General features: G+C 43.3%; 2 protein-coding genes across 3 annotated transcripts in view; one reads left to right on the top strand and one right to left on the bottom strand.

Annotated features, from left to right (window-relative positions):
• Window positions 1-9,294, bottom strand: BLZF1 (basic leucine zipper nuclear factor 1). 2 transcript variants are annotated; one of them, XM_064143228.1, is made up of 7 exons: window positions 8,937-9,294; window positions 7,365-7,421; window positions 5,838-6,277; window positions 4,696-4,895; window positions 2,991-3,119; window positions 2,241-2,460; window positions 1-1,363 (listed from the first exon to the last, which is right to left on the bottom strand). In XM_064143228.1, the coding sequence occupies exons 2-7, from the start codon at window positions 7,381-7,383 to the stop codon at window positions 1,178-1,180; spliced, it is 1,194 nt and encodes a 397-aa protein (XP_063999298.1). In that variant the 5' UTR covers window positions 7,384-7,421; window positions 8,937-9,294; the 3' UTR covers window positions 1-1,177. The 2 variants fall into 2 exon arrangements, with proteins under 2 accessions (XP_063999298.1, XP_063999299.1); XM_064143229.1 differs by lacking the exon at window positions 8,937-9,294 and adding an exon at window positions 8,458-8,560.
• A 90-nt stretch (window positions 9,295-9,384) lies between these two features.
• Window positions 9,385-17,985, top strand: part of NME7 (NME/NM23 family member 7) — a 127,815-nt gene continuing 119,214 nt past the window's right edge. The window contains exons 1-2 of the mRNA XM_064143226.1: window positions 9,385-9,491; window positions 10,325-10,406. Coding sequence (XP_063999296.1) covers window positions 10,404-10,406 — 3 coding nt within the window. The 5' untranslated portion in view covers window positions 9,385-9,491; window positions 10,325-10,403. The remainder of the gene's footprint in view (window positions 9,492-10,324; window positions 10,407-17,985) is intronic.

The following is a 17,985-nucleotide window of genomic DNA, read 5'->3' as shown; positions in this document are numbered from 1 at the left end:
TTGAAAGCAAGGAAAGAAAGTTTATTGTAGGTTCCTTCATGCAAACCAAAGCCAGCAACAGCAAGAATTTAGACCTTAACCTATTCTGTTTATGGTATGTTTCAAAGGAAAACTGGACAGAAGCAACCATTACACAAACCCTCTCTAAAATACACAGCTACATATGATAACTTTAGGAGTGAAACTAAAAAATAAGAAGCATATTTGCTTCCTCCTACCTTTCTTCTTTATATTTGCAACTTAAATAGGCTTCTTTGGATGTAGCAGATTACCTGCTAAAAGTTCTTTATAAGATTCTTTTCACGATTACAAAACCATACAAGTAAAAAAATATCTATTTTTTTACTAGTATCTGTGCAAACTTAGTGCTTCAGCTTCCCACAACACCCAAAAAGACCTTGGGCAAGGACTCAGTTCTAATGTTAGGTCAGGTTTCAACACTAGGTACTAAAGGAGGTATATCAGTCTCTTTCTGCTGAAAATCAGCTGCTACAGCTTCATTCTAGAAGCTGAAATAGATAGGAAAGGAGATTTTAGCTCTGTGTCAACACAAGAATAACCTCACCCCACAGAGTTTTCAGAGTCCATGAAAACTATTTACATATTACATCCAGAGTTCATTCAAGCTCTTTCCCCTTCTTGCCAGGATGGCTGCAACAGTGCTTATGCTCTTACTTTTGGAACTTACAGCTATGAAAAATCATTGCACATACTCAGTTTAATTACTAAATTTCAGAGGCTGAACAGTTGGGACCTGTTCATAACTGTTGCTAAGATTAAAAGAAGGCATGGAGATGACCATTTTCCATTGCCTTGTTTTTTTAAGCAACCTATTGACACTTCCTTTACTTTGATATAGTTATGCTTTTGTCTCCTTCTAAGAAGAAATTAATTGAGATTTTCTAATTAAGACTGTAAACTTTACATAGTCAAGGGCACCTCTGTGCTCTACAAAGTGGATTTGAGGCCATAGTAGAAAATAAGTAGCAGAAGTATCCCAGAGGCTAAGGAAATCCTGTGAGTCTCTAACTTCAAGGGGTAGAGAAGCAGAAACTACTGAATTTCCAATGTTAAACACACCCATTATGGAAAGAAATAGGAAAATGGGAAGTCTGCTGATCATCAAAGAGTGTAGTTATTCAGAAAGAGTACATGTGCAGTTGCACTGGCTGTATTTTTAAAGGGCAATCAGCTCTCCTTGACAATGATTGCAACAGTTAAAAGTTACATCTTCATATCTTGTATATGGGTGAAACCTTCCAATATTCTTCTTTGTGGAAAGGAAGGAGGAAGGAGAGGTCTCAGAAAAAGAAACTTCAGTTGAGGTTTCTGTATGTGCAGCTGGATCCAGTACATGTAGCACCTAAAGATGGAAAAAAAAAGACTGAAATCATATCTATGAAGTTTAATGGGTTTTATCTTTCCCTAACAGCTAGGAAGCTTTTCTGCTCAAAAGCAAATTTTCCATTTTTTTCAGAGTTGAAACTTAAATGTCCAACTATGCAGACCTTCAATAAAGAAATACAGTTTATAAATGAGTATGCCCAGCAGAAATCCAAGGTATGAATTTATTAATAATTAAAAATTAAAAACTGCTTTTAGCACAGTTGAGCAAAACCAGGCATAAATAACACAGACCACTATGCACTGTGAGGAGCCTGCTGCTGAACTGTTACTCAATTGCTCCCAGACTAAATAGTTGAGTCTAGCTTGCTATTTAAACCTCAAGCTTGCTACAGTGGAAACTTATCTTGAAAGATAATCACATGGCTTCTCTGTGTGTTTCCATCCACTTTTAAGAGGATTGATTTTTAGAGCAACAGAAACTACTGCTGAAGTGTTATGATTTATTCTTCAAATTTTAAACTCAATGGAGTATTTTCAATTGGCTTTCTCCTGATGCACTAATCCTAAACAAATTTTGACCCAATCATTTGTGGTCAGATTGGGCAGAAGGAAACAGCGTGCATCATTATGTTATTTGTTATATATATTATTTGTTGTTGTTCTGCTTATTCTTCCATGTGTAAGAGTAGTGGGTTTTTTTGTGGGGGGTTAGTTGGCTGTGTTTTTTTTGTTAGGTTTGTTTGCCTTTTTAAACTATTACCTTAAATGAAGGAAACAGCTCTATTCATCGTGTTTTCCCTGCATATAGTTTTTACAAAGGGCAAACTGCTGAGTAGCTTTATTTCTGGAAAGAAGACTCTGCTGACAGACTGAGATGTGTGAACAGTTCTTACCATTTCAGCCATTTTCTCAGCAGGGGTATTGCAAAACTCCACAGCTGCTGAAGTCTTTTTCGGACTGTTAGTGCCAGTATTTCCAAGAAGATGTGAACTCACAGCTTTGGCTAGCTTACAGTTCACAGCTGCCAGCTCTGTTGTGGTGTAAGGCTGGGCACTAGGATAGTATGTCTGTTGTCTGCCCCATTGAAGAGAAACCATCAGCTCCTCCAAGAGCCTATGCAGAAAGGAGAAAAAGCACAGTTAGTAGGTTTTGCACTCTTTACTATCAGAGGAGCCGCTCCTTATGAAGACTTACTGAGTAAGTCCTGAACTAAAGAAAAGACAGAAGAAGTGTTTAAACCCAAGAATGCAAACAGGCTATTCTCCAATGCAAGGCCTCACCAACACACTATTTTAATACTGGCAAAACTTATTTGCCATCTGGCAGGATAAGCACTAAAAAGGTCAATGCAGGTAGAAGAATCCATACTGTGGGAGGAGACAGAGAAGACTTGAAGTCAAGACAGTAAGTGATTAAATACAGGATGTCCGTTCTACAACATATTAACCCCAAGACCTCACACCTCCAGGGAATGAAGAATTAAAGCTACTTCGACTCTTCTGCCTCTGTACTGTCCATCAGTACAAATAATTTTTGTTGAGTATTACTCAAACAAGGAAAAGTCATTTAACTCATTTCTATAATAAACCAAGAGAAATGAGGTTTGTAAAACGCAGTCTGGATTAGGAAAAAAAAAATCCTACTTGTGTGTATCACTCATTTCTCGACGGAACTGATCGCGTTCACTCAGCAAGTCCTGGATTGCACTTTGTGCATCCCTGGTTTGACGCTGAAGAATTGCTCTGGTGTTGGTTAGTTCATCAGACATAACCCTGTAAAAGAAATATTCAATCATTAGTGGAAGCGATCAGTTTGAAAGTCACCTTATTCTACTACAGAGGGTGATCAGTCAGCTTCAACGAAGGATTAAGCTGCTGTTCTCACTCCTCCCTCTCCATAGTGAGCCTTTATCAAGCTAATTACAAAGGATGCATATTAAGCATCATTTCTGTTCAACTACAGTCAGCACAAGTGCAAGATTATGTTTTGACCTGCTGAATTTAAATGATCTATGTCACTGAACAGATACCTAACAGACAGTTCAAAAGACTTGGTATGACAAGGATCCTGAGAGGTTAAAATAGCTAAATACATTTTGTTTTACTCACATGATTCTCACAAGTGTGCTACAATCACATCTTGTCATGCTCCTCTCTAAAGGTGACAGCTATGGCTATAGACTGCATTCACTCACCTTGCTGCCTATCTCAAGGACTACATGCGTCAGATACAAGGATTTAAGAGCTGCAAATTAGACAACTGTTGTCACATTTTTCCATGCTATGAGGCTTGGCACTGATCCCTTAAGCAGGTTTTCCAAATGCCTGCAGTACTGCACATGCAGGGACCAGAATGCCATTTAAACCATTTAGAAATCTGAGATCTCAATAAACCAGAATATTATAATATCTAAAGATGTTACTTGAAGCACGTCATCAGGGACTCTCATCCCTGATTTTAACACTTCTATTAATGCTAAAGAAGCAAGTTAATTTAGGATAGTAACTCTTGCCTAGCTAGCATTATCACAACTACCTACCATTCTCGTAATGTGTTGGAACTTCTTAAGATCAGCAAATAAAAGGGAGGAGATTGTATTCTATGACAATTTCCTTCAAGCAGTGGGGTCTTTTGTACGTGCATTAAGCATCATAATTAAACTACAATCACAGCACAACAGAGGATTAAAAATCCTGGAACACTATTTGCAGATCTGACAAGGCAACTACACTGAGGAAGTTAAAAGTCTAATCCATTGCTTGCATGAAATTTTGACACTCGGACCAGCTTTTACAGTTACAGAAATAACAGCTGGGTTCTTAGCAGTAACACAGCCAGTGTTTAATGAAGAGGTCCCACTACTTTTTCTTCCACATTGGGTTGCTCTTTATAGATCTCTAAACAACAGTAATAATAATCAGCACAGTTATTAACCAAATCAACTTTACTAACTGATGATTTTACCATACTAAAGACTGGGCTAAGTAAGACAAGCTAATTACCTCTAGGACAAGTCAAGATAGCTAGCTATCCTGGAAGACATTTTTAAACCAAAACTGCACAATACATATCAGAATTAAGAACTTCTCTTTTTATGTTGACAAGAACTGTAGTTAGCATTTTATGAGGTATTATCTTTGTATTACTTCTGAAAAGCAGATCTAATTATATTTACAAGGAGCTTACTTTCTTCGTAACCTTTTCTGTATGCTCAGCTTTCATAGTAGGTGTCAGTATAGTTGTGTCTGCCCTCTGCACATGTAGGTGCATTGCCAAGCAGTGCAGTAGGTGCACTCAATAGAAGTGTGAAAGAGAAAGGTGTTGTTTCAGGTCTGTAGGATGGACTACCTGCTTGCCAGGAATTTGCTTCTCCACACGTCACACTGTATGGACATGCGCTCCAATTGCTCCGATAACTGGGATAAATTCCGGCCCAGAACCTCATTTTCTAGGATGAGCTGATTTTTCTCACGAGCCATCCGTTCAAAGTGGTACTGCAGATCATCCCCAACAGAAGCAACAAGCAATTTCTTCAGCTCCCGATTCACCTAGAAACAGACCAGAGAGTCTTGTAATTACCAACAGAGAATAAAACACCTCCTGCCTCCAGGATGCAGTGCAAGTTAGTGCAAATGATAGCAATACATTACCTTTCTCCTTCTGGAATGGGATGCATTCAATGCAGAGTATATTAATACCTGCCTTAGGTGATCCTGCTTTGGCAGAGGGTTTGAACTTGATCTCCAGGTTCCTTCTGACCTCTACTATTCTGTGATTAAGCATCATAACCTGCTCTAGCAACATTTGAGATCAATGCATGTTTAAAACTTCCTTTAAATTCTAACAGAGGCCCAAGAGAGAGAGTGAAGGCACATTACAAGAGTCAAAGTTAGTTTCAGTAGTATTCGATTCCTGAATCAGCAAGATAAAAGATTACAAAATCACAGAATGGTATAGGCTAGCAATCTGGAGATTGAATCTGACCTCCCTGTTAGAGCATGATAACCTAAAGAAGGTCACACAGGAACACATCCAGGTGGGCTTTGAAAGTCTCCAGAGACAAAGACTACACTACCTCCATGAGCAGCCTGTTCCTGTGTTCTGTCACACTCAAAGTAGAGGATCCTTCTCATGTTTAGATTAGACATCATCAGGTTATATTAAGTAAAAAATGAGTCAATCCTATGGCATAACATTTTTCACTTAATGGTTGAGGAGCAAAATCCTTCTTCAAGGAAGATCCATTTCCTGCAGCCCTCTAATGTGTTTCTCCTAGCTTCAAGCCTTTGAATTCTTTCATGTGATGTCAGAGAAGCAACACTGGACTACTCAGAGGTACTTCCACTTTGTATCCTAACTGGTAAGTTCAAAAGGCAAGCTATTTGTTTTAAATCGAGTGTTGTGGCAGTTCTCTTCAGTCACGTTCACAAACTGCTCACGTAATCCAAAGCAGGTCAGCTGCGTGAGAGAAAAGAGCTTTCATTTCTTACCTCTGTCTGTATGCGCAGCTGATTAGAGAGACCTTCTTTATCCTGCAGCAGCCGCTTTTCTGAATTCTTTAGCTTTTCAACTGCATTTTTCAGCTCTGTCTGTTCTTTCTTGGGATCTGTGGCTCCATCTGACTGATGAAACACATCTCCTTTATGTCCCACTGATTTAGCTACCTTAGCGTTTTTAGTTGGAACAACATGGGTGATAGCTGCTTTGGGGACTACTATACGAATAGCTTCAATCTCCACTGATTTATCGGCATGGATTTTCCCCAGCTGCAGAACTCCAGGACTCAGGGAGGAGACTGTCTTCTTAAGTGGGCTGTGGTGGATCTGACGGTTTGTAGCATTGGCTCCAGTGATTATTTCTGCTGCTTCACCTGTCTGTTCTGTTTCCATGCCATCTCCAGGTCCTCGGATGGGTGATGAGGCATCCTCAACTAAAGTTTAGAAATAGCAGAGGGAAAGTTGACAACCTTTTACTTTGTTATGGTCTTTTTGCAACTCTTCATTTGCAACTACTTCAAAGTGAGATTTTAACTGCCCACTGCATGTGTAAAATAACTCTTTGCAGCAGCAGTTACTAAGAACAAGTTAGAGAAGTCCTTGCTCAAGTATGTATTACTCATTAGTATTAATCTAACGTTAATCTGAAATGCATTAATCTTGATATCCTGCTGCCATACAAGCTTAATTTCAGGCATGAAAATGAACTAGCACAAAGAAAATGAATTGCAACATTACTCATAGGCTGAAAGTAAAATCAAGTTGTGGAAGCTGAGAGAATTAAGCAGTCTAATTTTAAAAACAAGAATTAAAGGGAACGCAGCCATTAGCTACATAGCTTCTAACACCTTAAGAAGTTTAGCAGAATTAAGTACTATCTACTCTGCATTTTAGCTGTCCAAGTGAAAGTCTGAAAAAAAACAAGCCAATTCTGATTCATTCCCCTCTGTATTCCCAGTGATGCTGCATTCTGAAATTCAATTTATTCATGTTTACTGAAATTAAGTTTATTAAAATTCACCAAGTTTTCAGTTGAATCAAGTATTACTGTAGGAAAGTTTCCTCACAATGAGTGAAAGCAAGAAACACAGATACACATGCTGGATTTTTCTTCTCATACTGTGGGCAGTAAGGTGAGTCTGCACCCTCTATCCAAAAAAAAGAAGTTTTAAAAACTGCTGTAGAAACCCCAGTACAGTGCCCTATTTTCAAGATGTACCAACTAGTACTAACCAGTTCTAAATACTAGAGGCAAGTGAAGTACCAGCATTATATTGATGACAGTACCAGTGAAAAATCTGAGTTTATTTTCAATACAAAGCTGGATTGGAAAACTACATTTAATTTTCTATCCAGGCCACTCTGGTTTTCACTGCAACAGTGAAGCCCCATAAATCCTTCCTAACAGGTACATAAAGAGGAATAAATTTAAATGAATAGAGCCTGGCACACAGTGGTCTTTAGCATTCAAATTTAAGTACTTTTAATCCAGCCTGCTTAGACATAATGTAAATCATTTACCTTTTTCTAAAGATGACATTTTCTCTTTAGTAGTCAGCTTCTCTCAACTACAGAAGTCTGAGGAGAAAATGAGGAAGGGAAAATAAAATCTTTAGCACGGTAGCAGTGACAGATAATCTTGGATTGCCCTATTTTCTCATAGAATCTCTAAAGTCCAGTGGGGAAAAAAAAAGGGCATGCCAAAACAAAGGGGAAAAAAAACCCCACCCCAAATGATAAAACCCACACCAGGACCCAAATAGTTACAAGGAGAAGGCCTGCTGGCACTTGTTTCTTTCTTTCTTTCATCAATATCTGAACTTCCAACTCCTATGTCCTGCTCCTCACCTAGTTCCAGTTTCCCTTCCTCAGATTTATCTTTCTAGGTCACCTTCTTTTTTCAGTGATCCCTCATCTTACTCAGAGTGTTACTCTCTAACATGCACAACCATGTAGAGACAGTTACAGAGCTGTAAGAATTGGAAATCTCAGGTTGTGCTTAAAGCAAAGCAAGAGGCTATGAAGGAATGACAGCAACTGCACAGCTGCACAGTAGCTTCAGTCTTGCATGCTAATACAATTTCTTTGATAGTGCAAATTGCTAACAAAAAGATGAGTCAGTGCCCTGAGCAGCTGCACATGCTCAGTTTAACCCAACAGTAAAACTTCACCCCCAGTTTGGTCCAAACCACTATCCTGGCCATTTTCTCTTACCCACCAATGCCTCCTTTCTGTGCAGTTCCTTCCACTCTTAGTTCTCCGGGTGACTCATCCCCCTTTTCTAACTACATTAATTTGAGATCCGTATAGCCCTACTTTGTGGTGGTCATTGTCGGTTTTTTTTCTTCCCATTATTCCAGAAAACAAAGCCTGTGCTTCCTTTCATTGTACCACTAACTGAAAAGGTTTAACTACAACTGTTTTTTTTTTTCACTTCCATTGGCACAGCTCTCTGCCCTGAAGAGATAAAGGCAACAGTGAGCACACAACTGCCAGCTTTCTAGAGTCATCATTATCTGTTTCATGGAAGGTTATCTTTTGTGATGACCACAAAAGGAACACCTTTTTCCTTCTTGAGTTTTCTCAAGGTATAAATATGCGAACGCCTTACTACCTGTTGCTTCTACATCTGGAGTTTGTAAATTCACAGTTCTTTTTTCTTCATTTAATATTGGGATGTGTTATTCACCACTGTTACTGCTTAATTTCTGATTGTGGGTCCCAGTTGAGAAGAAGAAGGACGAAAGTGTAGCTGGTCAGGAAGAGGCAAAAATACTCGATAAAATTATTACGAGCATTTTGTCATGTCTGCTTCCCCTGAGACCACCTGTTCCTGCAGTACTCATGTCATAATACTGTTCTTACTGTCCTGTTACTCTCAAAGCCTCAGCTTAAGCCTCTGCACTTCCCCCCCCCTCCCCTTTTTATTACATCTCTATCGGCAAACCTCCCTTCACTGGTTGAATCATTCATCCTGTATTAACGCAGCTAAACCACGACCCAGCGACGGCCTCGGAAAATCGCCACCCACACAATCCCCGCCGTCCGGCCCCGCCGCGCCTACGCTACCAGAGGCAAGATGTCCCGTCTCACCTCAGCCCTGCAGCTCGCCGGTAAGCGACAGCTGGACGCTACCCACCGATCTGCAGAAGAGGTTTCTGACCGCGCAGCAGTATCGGTCAGCACAGGCCGAACACACCCACCGCCCGCCTCAGAGCCCCAGGGAGCCAGCCCCAGCCGCTCTCCTGCTCTGTTTCTATCGCCACCGCTGTCGCCCCAACTCCTTTGCCCCGATCCCGGTGGAGGGCCGCACCGCGGAGGTTACCGGAGCGCGCAGCGGCACTGTTACGACAGACTCTGCCTCCGCCACAACCGCCAGCCGCACCGCTTCCGCTTCCCGCGGGGAACAGAGCGCCCGCGGGTGACGTCCCCTCCTCTCGCCCAGTCGGCGCCCGGGCCGGGCGCGGGGGCTGAGCCGCGGCTGCCAGGGGGCGGGTTCGGCGGCGTCACGGCGCGGCGCGCGCGCGGGTGACGTCCCCTCCTCTCGCCCAATCGGCGCCGGGGCCGTGCGCGCGGACGGGGCTCCGGTTGCCAGGGCTTCGCGCGGCGTCGCGGCCAGGTGCGCTGGGTGCTGCTGCCATCGCCATGGTGAGTGCTGCTGCCATCGCCATGGTGAGCGCCGGACCGGGACCGGGACCGGGGCCGGGGCTGTGGCGGGCGGGGAGATCGCGCAACTTCCCTTCTGCAGGGCTGGCTGCCGAGGCAGAGCTCAGCCCCGAGGCAGGTATACGGGGCTGTCGGAATAACGGCGGCGGGGCCCTGCGTGTCTCCCCTTCGGCGTTGCGCGAGCGGGGCGGGACGGGGAGTTGCTGCGGGTGTCCGCTGCCTGCCAGATCGGCCCGGCGGGCCCCGGAAGGTTTTACCCTGGCGTGAGATGAGTCCTGGCTCGTCCTTTCGCTCCTTTCTGAGGGATCTTGTGAGGCGCAGTGAGCCGTGCGTGTGCGGCTGCCTTCGGGTCCCCTTGGTGTCCTGCTGGAAATGCTGCTGTTTGCGTCCGAGCTGCCCTGAGTTAGGAACAGGCTAGTTCGGAAACTCCTGAGAGACTCATTAGGAGGGCAGCTGGTGAATGTACGAAAAAGAAATAGGTTTCAGGTGCCACAGTCTCTATTCTTGCTTGGACAGTCTGTTTGGTAACGCAAGGAGATGACAGGTGTTGTTGCAACGGCACTAATGAAGAGCAGTCTGCACTCACAGCACAGCTGACTGGGACCCCTTTGCTAAGAGGGTATGCAAAAAGCAGTGCTGCAAAGCTGATTAAAACCCAGTAACACCGAATAGAGTTCTGTACTCAAACTATATGCAGAGTATGTGTAAGAATCTGGCCAATGCACCTGCTAGCGTTCTTGGCTTTACCTGCCTCAAGCAGCTCAGATTTGCCACCTCTAGTTTGTGTAACTACTTCGCTTGCTCCTTGCTTTCAGAACACAAACTCAGTACCAGCAATTGCCGCTTAAGTAGGACTATCACTACTCAGTTTCGCATACAGAGGATAGAGGCAAAATGGTAATTTTCAGCTCCCATGATGAATTTGTTTGCATTGGCAGAAGTCCTGTTTTGTGAGTTCACGCAGATGCCACTTAGGTACAAAGCCTGCTTGGTTGTAGTTGGTTGTTGCTATGAGTGTGATGTTATTTTTGAGGTGACAGCAAGTGAACTGATTTGGTAAAGCGGTGTCAAATCTTAGCCTCTAACAAAATGTGCTGTGGTGAATTTATTTGTTTTGAAAAGCCTTCAGTGACAGGACTGTGATCTATTGACCCAATTGCATTACATGATGGTTTTCATAATTCACTGAAGTTTTCCCATAGTTTAGTCGGTGCTGCAGATGATGCCAGTGATTACTTGCTCTGTTCTAGGTCTAAAGGTAGTCCACTTTTCACATAATCACAGAATTGTCAGAGGTGGAAGGGACCTCAAGGATCATCTAGTTCCAACTCCCTTGCCATGGGCAAGGATATTTTCCATTAGATCAGGTTGCCCAGAGCCATGTCCAGCCTAGCCTTAAAAACATCCAGGGATGGAGCTTCCACCACATCCCTGGGCAACCTGTTCCAGTGTCTCACCAACCTTACAGTGAAGAACTCATTCCTAATGCCTGATCTAAATATAACCTCCTCTATCTTGGATCTATTCTCCTTAGTGCTATCACTTGACATCCTAAAAAGTCCCTTACCAGCTTTCTTGTAGGCCCTCTTCAGGTATTGGAAAACCACAATAAGGTCTCCTGGGAGCTTTCTCTTCTCCGAACTGAACAACCCCAACTCAGCCTGTCCTTATAGGAAAGATGCTCCAACCCTCTCATCATCCTCATGGCCCTTCTCTGGATATGTTCTAGCACATACATATTTTTCTTGTGACAGGGGTTCCAGAACTGGACACAGTATTCCAGGTGGAGTCTTATGAAAGCGGTGTAGAGGGGGACAGTCACCTTTTTCTACCTGCTGGCCACATTTCCCTTAATGCAACCCAGGATACTTTTGTCTTTTACTTGCAGAAGAAATTGAAGATTATAACTTTGGCTTTTTTCACATTATTCTACACTAACCAAATTCTGTTCTCTTGGTATCCTCCTGCTGATCATGTGTTTGTAAAGTTTAAATTTTTTTTTCTACTCTGCAGTTTTCTGTAAATATGATGTTTAATCTGTACATTGTGTGCCAACTGCTGTGCGTTTCACTCCTACTGAACAGAGCAAAATATTTGTTTCTGCTGTTTTACATCTCCCTAGTTAGCCACACAGGGCTTGTGTTCCAGGCCCCTCACTAGCTTCGTCACCTTTCTCTGGACATGTTCCAGTACCTCAACATCTCTCTTGATTTGAGTGGCCTAGAACTGGACCCAGTACTCAAGGTGTGACCCGACCAGTGCTGAGTACAGGGGAAGAATAACCTCTTTTGTCCTGCTGGCAGCTCGGGAGATGATTTGCCTTCTGGGCTGCATGAGCACACTGCTGGCTCATGTTGAGCTTCTCATCAATCAACACTCCAAAGTCTTTTTCTTTAGGGCTACTTTCAACCTGCTCTTGATAAATACAAGCTGAAAAATCCAGCTGTTTGTCTTTATATGACAGAACTTTGGCTTAAAAGGTCTGCTAATCATGGAAAAACAGTTTCTGTTGTCATCAGATGGGAGTATTTCAAATCTAACACATTGTGGGGTCTTGACTGTACACAGGTGACACATGGCTGCTATGTGTACTAAGCAGTAAATTCCCAAAGGGAAATCTGCTTATCTCCATCTGAGATGTGCTGTCTAACTTGGCTGCTAGAATGCATTATTCTTTAACGGTGCTTTTTATGTAATCACATGCAGAGACATACTGGACTGTCATCTTAAGAACATTACTTTCTTTTTATGAATGAGTTTGGTGTACTCTGACACTTGAAAGTGTTCCAGGTATAGAAATATAGCGTTTGCCTCTGTATGCAATCAGCATATCCCACAGGTACAGAACCTTACTCTACCATGGCTGTACATAGGTGCAGTTGGATGATTTCCTTTCCCTTCACTCTTTGGAAAACTTACCTGCACAGCTGGTAACTTAAGCCTGTGTTATGAAAACTCTTGAGCAGCAGGGTAGACAAATATTATTTCTTTCTTGTCAACAAAGAAATTGCAGCACATAAAGGCCAGGTGACTTGTCTAAAATGATGCCATCTGGCTTTGATTTTGTGTATGTGAAGTATGTGGTTAGTGGAATATGAGTGTCCATCTACCTTACTCCTTTCTGCAAAGTTGGGGAAAAATACATATTGTGAGGCTTCACCTCAAATAATGTGTTCAGTTTTGGGATCCCTCTCTACAAGAAGGACATTGAGAACATAAAATCACAGAACACTAGAGGTTGGAAGTGACCTTGAAAGATCATGTAGTCCCATCTCCTTGCTAGAGCATGACCACAGCAAGTCACACAGGAATGCATCCAGGTGGGTTTTGAATGTCTTTGCAGAGGGAGGCTCCACAACCTCTCTAGGCAGCCTGTTCTAGGGCTCTGCCACCCTCACAGTGAAAAAGGTTTTCCTTATGTTTATGTGGAATCTCCTTTGCTCCTGCTTGCACCTGCTGCCCCTTGTCCTATCATTGGGCATCCCTGAGAAGATCCTAGCTCCATCCTCCTGACAATCACCCTTCACATGTTTATAAAAAAATTATGTAATCTCTCAGTCTTCTCCAGGCTAAAGAGATCCAGCTCTCTCAGCCTTTCCTCATAAGGCAGATGTTCCACTCCTGGAATCTTCTTTGTGTCTCTGCACTGGACTCCTTCAAGCAGTTCCCTGTCCTTGAACTGAGGGGCTCAGAACTGGACACAATATTGCAGATGTGGCCTCACCCAGACAGATTAGATGTAGAGGAGAGTCTCTCTCTCGGTTGACTTCTTGGCCACAAGGGTACTCTGGTGGCTCGTGGTTAGCCTATTGTCCACCAGGACTCCCAGGTTCCTTTCCACAGAGCTGGTCTCCAACAGAGCAGTCCACAGGGTTGTTCTTTCCCAGGTGCAAGACTAAACATGTCCTTGTATTTCATTAAGTTTCTCCCAGCCCAGCTCTGCAATCTGTTCAGGTCCTGCTGAATGGCAGCACAGCCCTCTGGTGTGTCAGCCACTCCTGCCAGTTTGGTGTCCTCAGCAAACTTGTTGATGATGCACTCTGTGCCCTCATACAGGCTGCTGCTGAATACATTGAATAGTACTGGATCCAGAACCAACCCCTGAGGGACTCCACTTGATACAGACCTCCAACTAGACTGTCTCATTGACCACAACTCTTTGACTTCTTTCCTTCAACCAGTTCTCAATCCACCTCACTACCCTGTCATCCAGACCACACTTCCTCAGTTTATCTGCTGTGGGAGATGGTGTCAGATGCTTTCCTGAGATCAAGATAAACCACACCCACTGCACTATCATCACCTGTCCACCTGGTGGTGCCTTTGTAAAATGCTATGAGGTGGGTTAAACATGATATCCCCTTGGTAGAAGCATACTGACTGCTCCCAATGACCTTCTTATCCTTGATGTGCTGGAGCTTGTCCAGAGAAGGGCATCAAAGCTAGTGAAGGGTCTCTAGAACAAATATCAGGAGTGGCTGAGGGAACTGGAATTGTTTAGTCTGGAGAACAAAAGGCAGAGGGGAGAGACCTCATTGCTCTGTACATTTCCCTGAAAGGAGACTGTAGTTAAGTGGGTGTTGGTCAGTTTTCCCTGGCATCAGGTGCTAGAACTAGAGGAAATGACCTGAAATTGTGCCAGTGAAGGTTTAGATTGGATATTAGGAAAAAAATTCTTTACTGCAGGAGTGGTCAGGCATTGGAACAGGCAGCCCAGGGGAGTTCACCATCCCGGGAGGTGTTCAAGAAACACGCGGACATGGTGCTTTGTGAGATGGTTTAGTGGCCGTTGAGGTATTTGTTTGATGGTTGGACTCAATGACTTTGGAGGTCTTTTCCAACCAGAACAGTTCTGTGATTTTATATAAAGTAAACAGAGTTTGCAGTCTTGTCATTTTGAGCACATTTTTGTGAGCAATTCAGCTCACTTCACCAGAAAATTCTACCACTTGTTTATTGTTATTATTATCATCAGTTCATTGGTAAAACCTCTAGCCTACAGAACGTCGACATGGAAATCCTCAGTTCAGACAGTGAAGAAAAATGAGTCATTTTTAAAACCACTTTGATTCACCAGTGAAAAAGACTTACTTCATGTTTTGGAAACTGGATCTTGGAAAATAGGAAAGAAGACAGGCATTTTGAGAGCTTGAAAGTAGTAAGTTCTGGGTTCCTCATGTTCCAGCATTGTCATGGTGTAATCAGGTTTTCAGATTTATGAAGGCAGTGAGGCTTATGGGTCAACTGTGGAATATACTTTGGTGTACTGGTTCCCAAATGAAACTCCTGTAATCTCAACCATACTGGATTAGCTGGTAAAACAGGACAAATTTGGTGAAGAGCTGTTGTTTAGAGCTGACCATACAAACAGACAAAACTGTCCTCCTAACAGACAAAACTGTCCTCCTAACAGACTTTCCTGAACATCTGTATGTTTATAAAATAAATGCCAATAATGTCAAAATTTTGACTCTTCCAGGAAAAGATAAAACAATCTTCCTGAAAGGTACTTTCCTAACGGTTAAAAAGATTTGCTGCTTTCATAGAATCATAGAATCAGCCAGGTTGGAAGAGACCTCCAAGATCATCCGGTCCAACCTATCACCCAGCCCTAACCAATCAACTAGACCATGGCACTAAGTGCCTCATCCAGTCTTTTCTTGAAGACCCCCAGGGGCAGTGCCTCCACCACCTCCCTGGGCAGCCCATTCCAATGGGAAATCACTTTGATCTTGAAACAAAGCTCAGTTTCACTAGAGTGCCAGCTGGTGACTATATAGAATCATAGAATCAGTCAGGGTTGGAAGGAACCACAAGGAACATCTAGTTCCAAGCCCCCTGCCATGGGCAGGGACACCCTACCCTAGAGCAGGTTGGCCACAGCCTCATCCAGCCTGGCCTTAAACACCTCCAGGGATGAGGCCTCAACCACCTCCCTGGGCAACCCATTCCATCCTCTCACCACTCTCATGCTCAACAGCTTCCTCCTCACATCCAGTCTGAACCTACCGATCTCCAGCTTCGCTTCATTCCCCCTGGTCCTGTCACTCCCTGAGAGCCTGAAAAGTCCTTCCCCAGCTTTTTTGTAGGCCACCCTGAGATGCTGAAAGGCCACAATAATGTTAATTATTATGTTTTTTTTTCAGCTGCAAAGTGGCTTGACCCTTTCAGTTGCATGACACTAAGGCAAGTTTCCTTACTTAATGGCTGCCATTTGCAGCATTTCATCACAAACGTAAGGAAAATCTGTCCCTTGCTAGAGGTTAATGTTCACAATGGAGACACAGGAGTCCTGTAAAGGGAGAGTTCGTGGGACAGAAATCCCTATGGAAGCTCTCAAATTGGTGGAAGGCACAGCTTCCCTTTTACGCTAAATTCACCGACACTAATTTCCTTCTCCCTTTCCTCAGTGGCTGAGGTGAAATTACAGTCTGCCTACTACTGTTCATTTAAATTAGGTTCTTCACTTCTCTGGGCAGAGAAGTTAATATTAATTTGCCTGCTAAGCCTGTGCTCTGCCCTAAAAGTTCAGAGGTTCAGACTGTGTTCAGTTTGTTATCTGGGGAGGACAGTCTCTTGCTGATTTGCAGCATGACCTCTGGTGAGACATCAGAAGAAGCTCTTTCTGATTTACATATAACAGAGGTAAGGCTGGACTGTTGAGATTCCTATTCTGTTTTTTTCTTTGTTATCTCGGCTTCCTCTAGCCACCTCTTCATTTGTAAAGACACTGTCCACCTTAATCCTGTCACAAGGAGTTGCATGCAGCGTGGAGAAAAAATAAACAAACTGCTGCCAAGTAGCCTTTTAACACTTAAAGTCATGGTGAGTCTTCCTCTGAGCATCACAAATACAACACAGTTTCTTCATGAACTTTCCAAATTTTACTGATAATTTTACTGCTTGAGCAGATAGGTTCTGTATATTACAGAAGATGTTGCTGATGGAGTAACAGAATCTTTGACCGTTTGTCAGCCAACTGAATGTTGCTAAAAATCATAGAATCCTGGAATCAACCAGATTGGTGTGGCCTGACCGGTGCTGAGTACAGGGGAAGAATAACCTCCCTTGTGCAGCTCGCCACACTGTTCCTGATACAGGCCAGGATGCCATTGGCTCTCCTGGCCACCTGGGCATACTGCTAGCTCATGTTCAGCCCCCTATCTACCAGCACCCCCAGGTCTCTTTCTGCCTGGCTGCTCTCCAGCTACTCTGTCCCCAGCCTGTAGCACTGCTTGGGGTTGTTGTGGCCAAAGGTAGAACCCTGCACTTATCCATTGGCCTCTGCCCACCCATCCAGCCTGTCAAGGTCCCTCTGTAGGGCTCTCCTACCCTCCAACAGATTAACACCTGCTCCTAGCTTGGTGTTATCTGCAAACATACTGATGCTGGACTCAATCCCCTCATCCAGATCATCAGTAAAGATATTGAACAGGAGTGGGCCCAGCACTGATCCTTGAGGCACACCACTAGTGACAGCTGTCAACTGGATGTGGCACCATTCACCACCACTCTCTGCGCCTGGGCTTCCAGCCACTTCTTGACCCATGTGATAGTGTATCTGTCCAAGCCATGAGCTGCCAACTTTGCCAGGAGTTCATTGTGGCAGATGATGTCAGAGGTTATGCTGAAGTCCAGGTAGACTACGTGACTACATCCGCAGCCTTTCCCACATTCAGCAGGCAGGTAACCTAATCATAAAAGGAGATCAGGCTGGTCAGGCAGGACCTGCCCATCCTAAACCCATGCTGGCTGGGCCTGATCCCTTGGCCATCCTGTAGGTGCTTTGCATTGACACTCAAGATGACTTGTTCCATGACCTTGCCTGGCACTGAGGTTAAATGAACATTTCCTTTGTTCCAGGAGCTCATCTTGGATTTGATGTTGCTATCTTTGTGACATTATATGCTATAATAAAAACCCCTACAAATAAAAAGTTGACAGGTTCAGAAACCATGAGATAAATTACCTTCTGCTCTAGCCAAGTCTTGGCTTGGGCTTGCAGAAATTTCCCTCTCTCTACAAGTAATTTTAGATGCGTTGTTGGCTCTTCTGATGTAGTGGCTCAAGTAGTTGGCATTATGATAGTCAAAGTTATCTGGCATTTCCTAACAATAAATTTGATATTGATCTCTGTTTATCATCCAGAGTTGTCTTTTCAGATCCTTCAGGTTATTTGTGGGCTTTTATTTGTGTCTGTGTTGTTTTTTTTTTTAACATATATTGTCAGAAACTGAAGAATTTGAAGAATTACTCAGTAAACAGAAGTTACAAACTTTCTGTTCAGTTGGCAATAAAAAATAGTAGATTTTTGTGCGAGGGGCAGTGGCTACTTGAGAATTGTTACAGGCAGACTGGATGTGGGTAACATTTATACTTACAGAGCTCTTCTTCTGAAACCACATCTAGACCATTGTTAATGTATGAACCCAACAGATCTGTGTAAGCTCTGAAGAAGGATGGACATTAGCTTTGG

The sequence above is a fragment of the Pogoniulus pusillus genome, chromosome 5 (genome assembly GCF_015220805.1).
Source record: "Pogoniulus pusillus isolate bPogPus1 chromosome 5, bPogPus1.pri, whole genome shotgun sequence".
Taxonomy (NCBI): domain Eukaryota; kingdom Metazoa; phylum Chordata; class Aves; order Piciformes; family Lybiidae; genus Pogoniulus; species Pogoniulus pusillus.
The sequence above is the reverse complement of the archived record's forward strand: the minus strand, read 5'-3'. Positions and strand labels throughout refer to the sequence as shown.

Bases quoted from the DNA above. Each gene is read 5' to 3' on its own strand.
- BLZF1 (XM_064143228.1), bottom strand. The intron at 2,461-2,990 runs GTAGGATTTTTT...CTTTCTGCATAG, and splicing joins GAAATGAGTGATACACACAA to GCTCTTGGAGGAGCTGATGG. The intron at 1,364-2,240 runs GTAAGAACTGTT...TTCCATCTTTAG, and splicing joins CTGAGAAAATGGCTGAAATG to GTGCTACATGTACTGGATCC.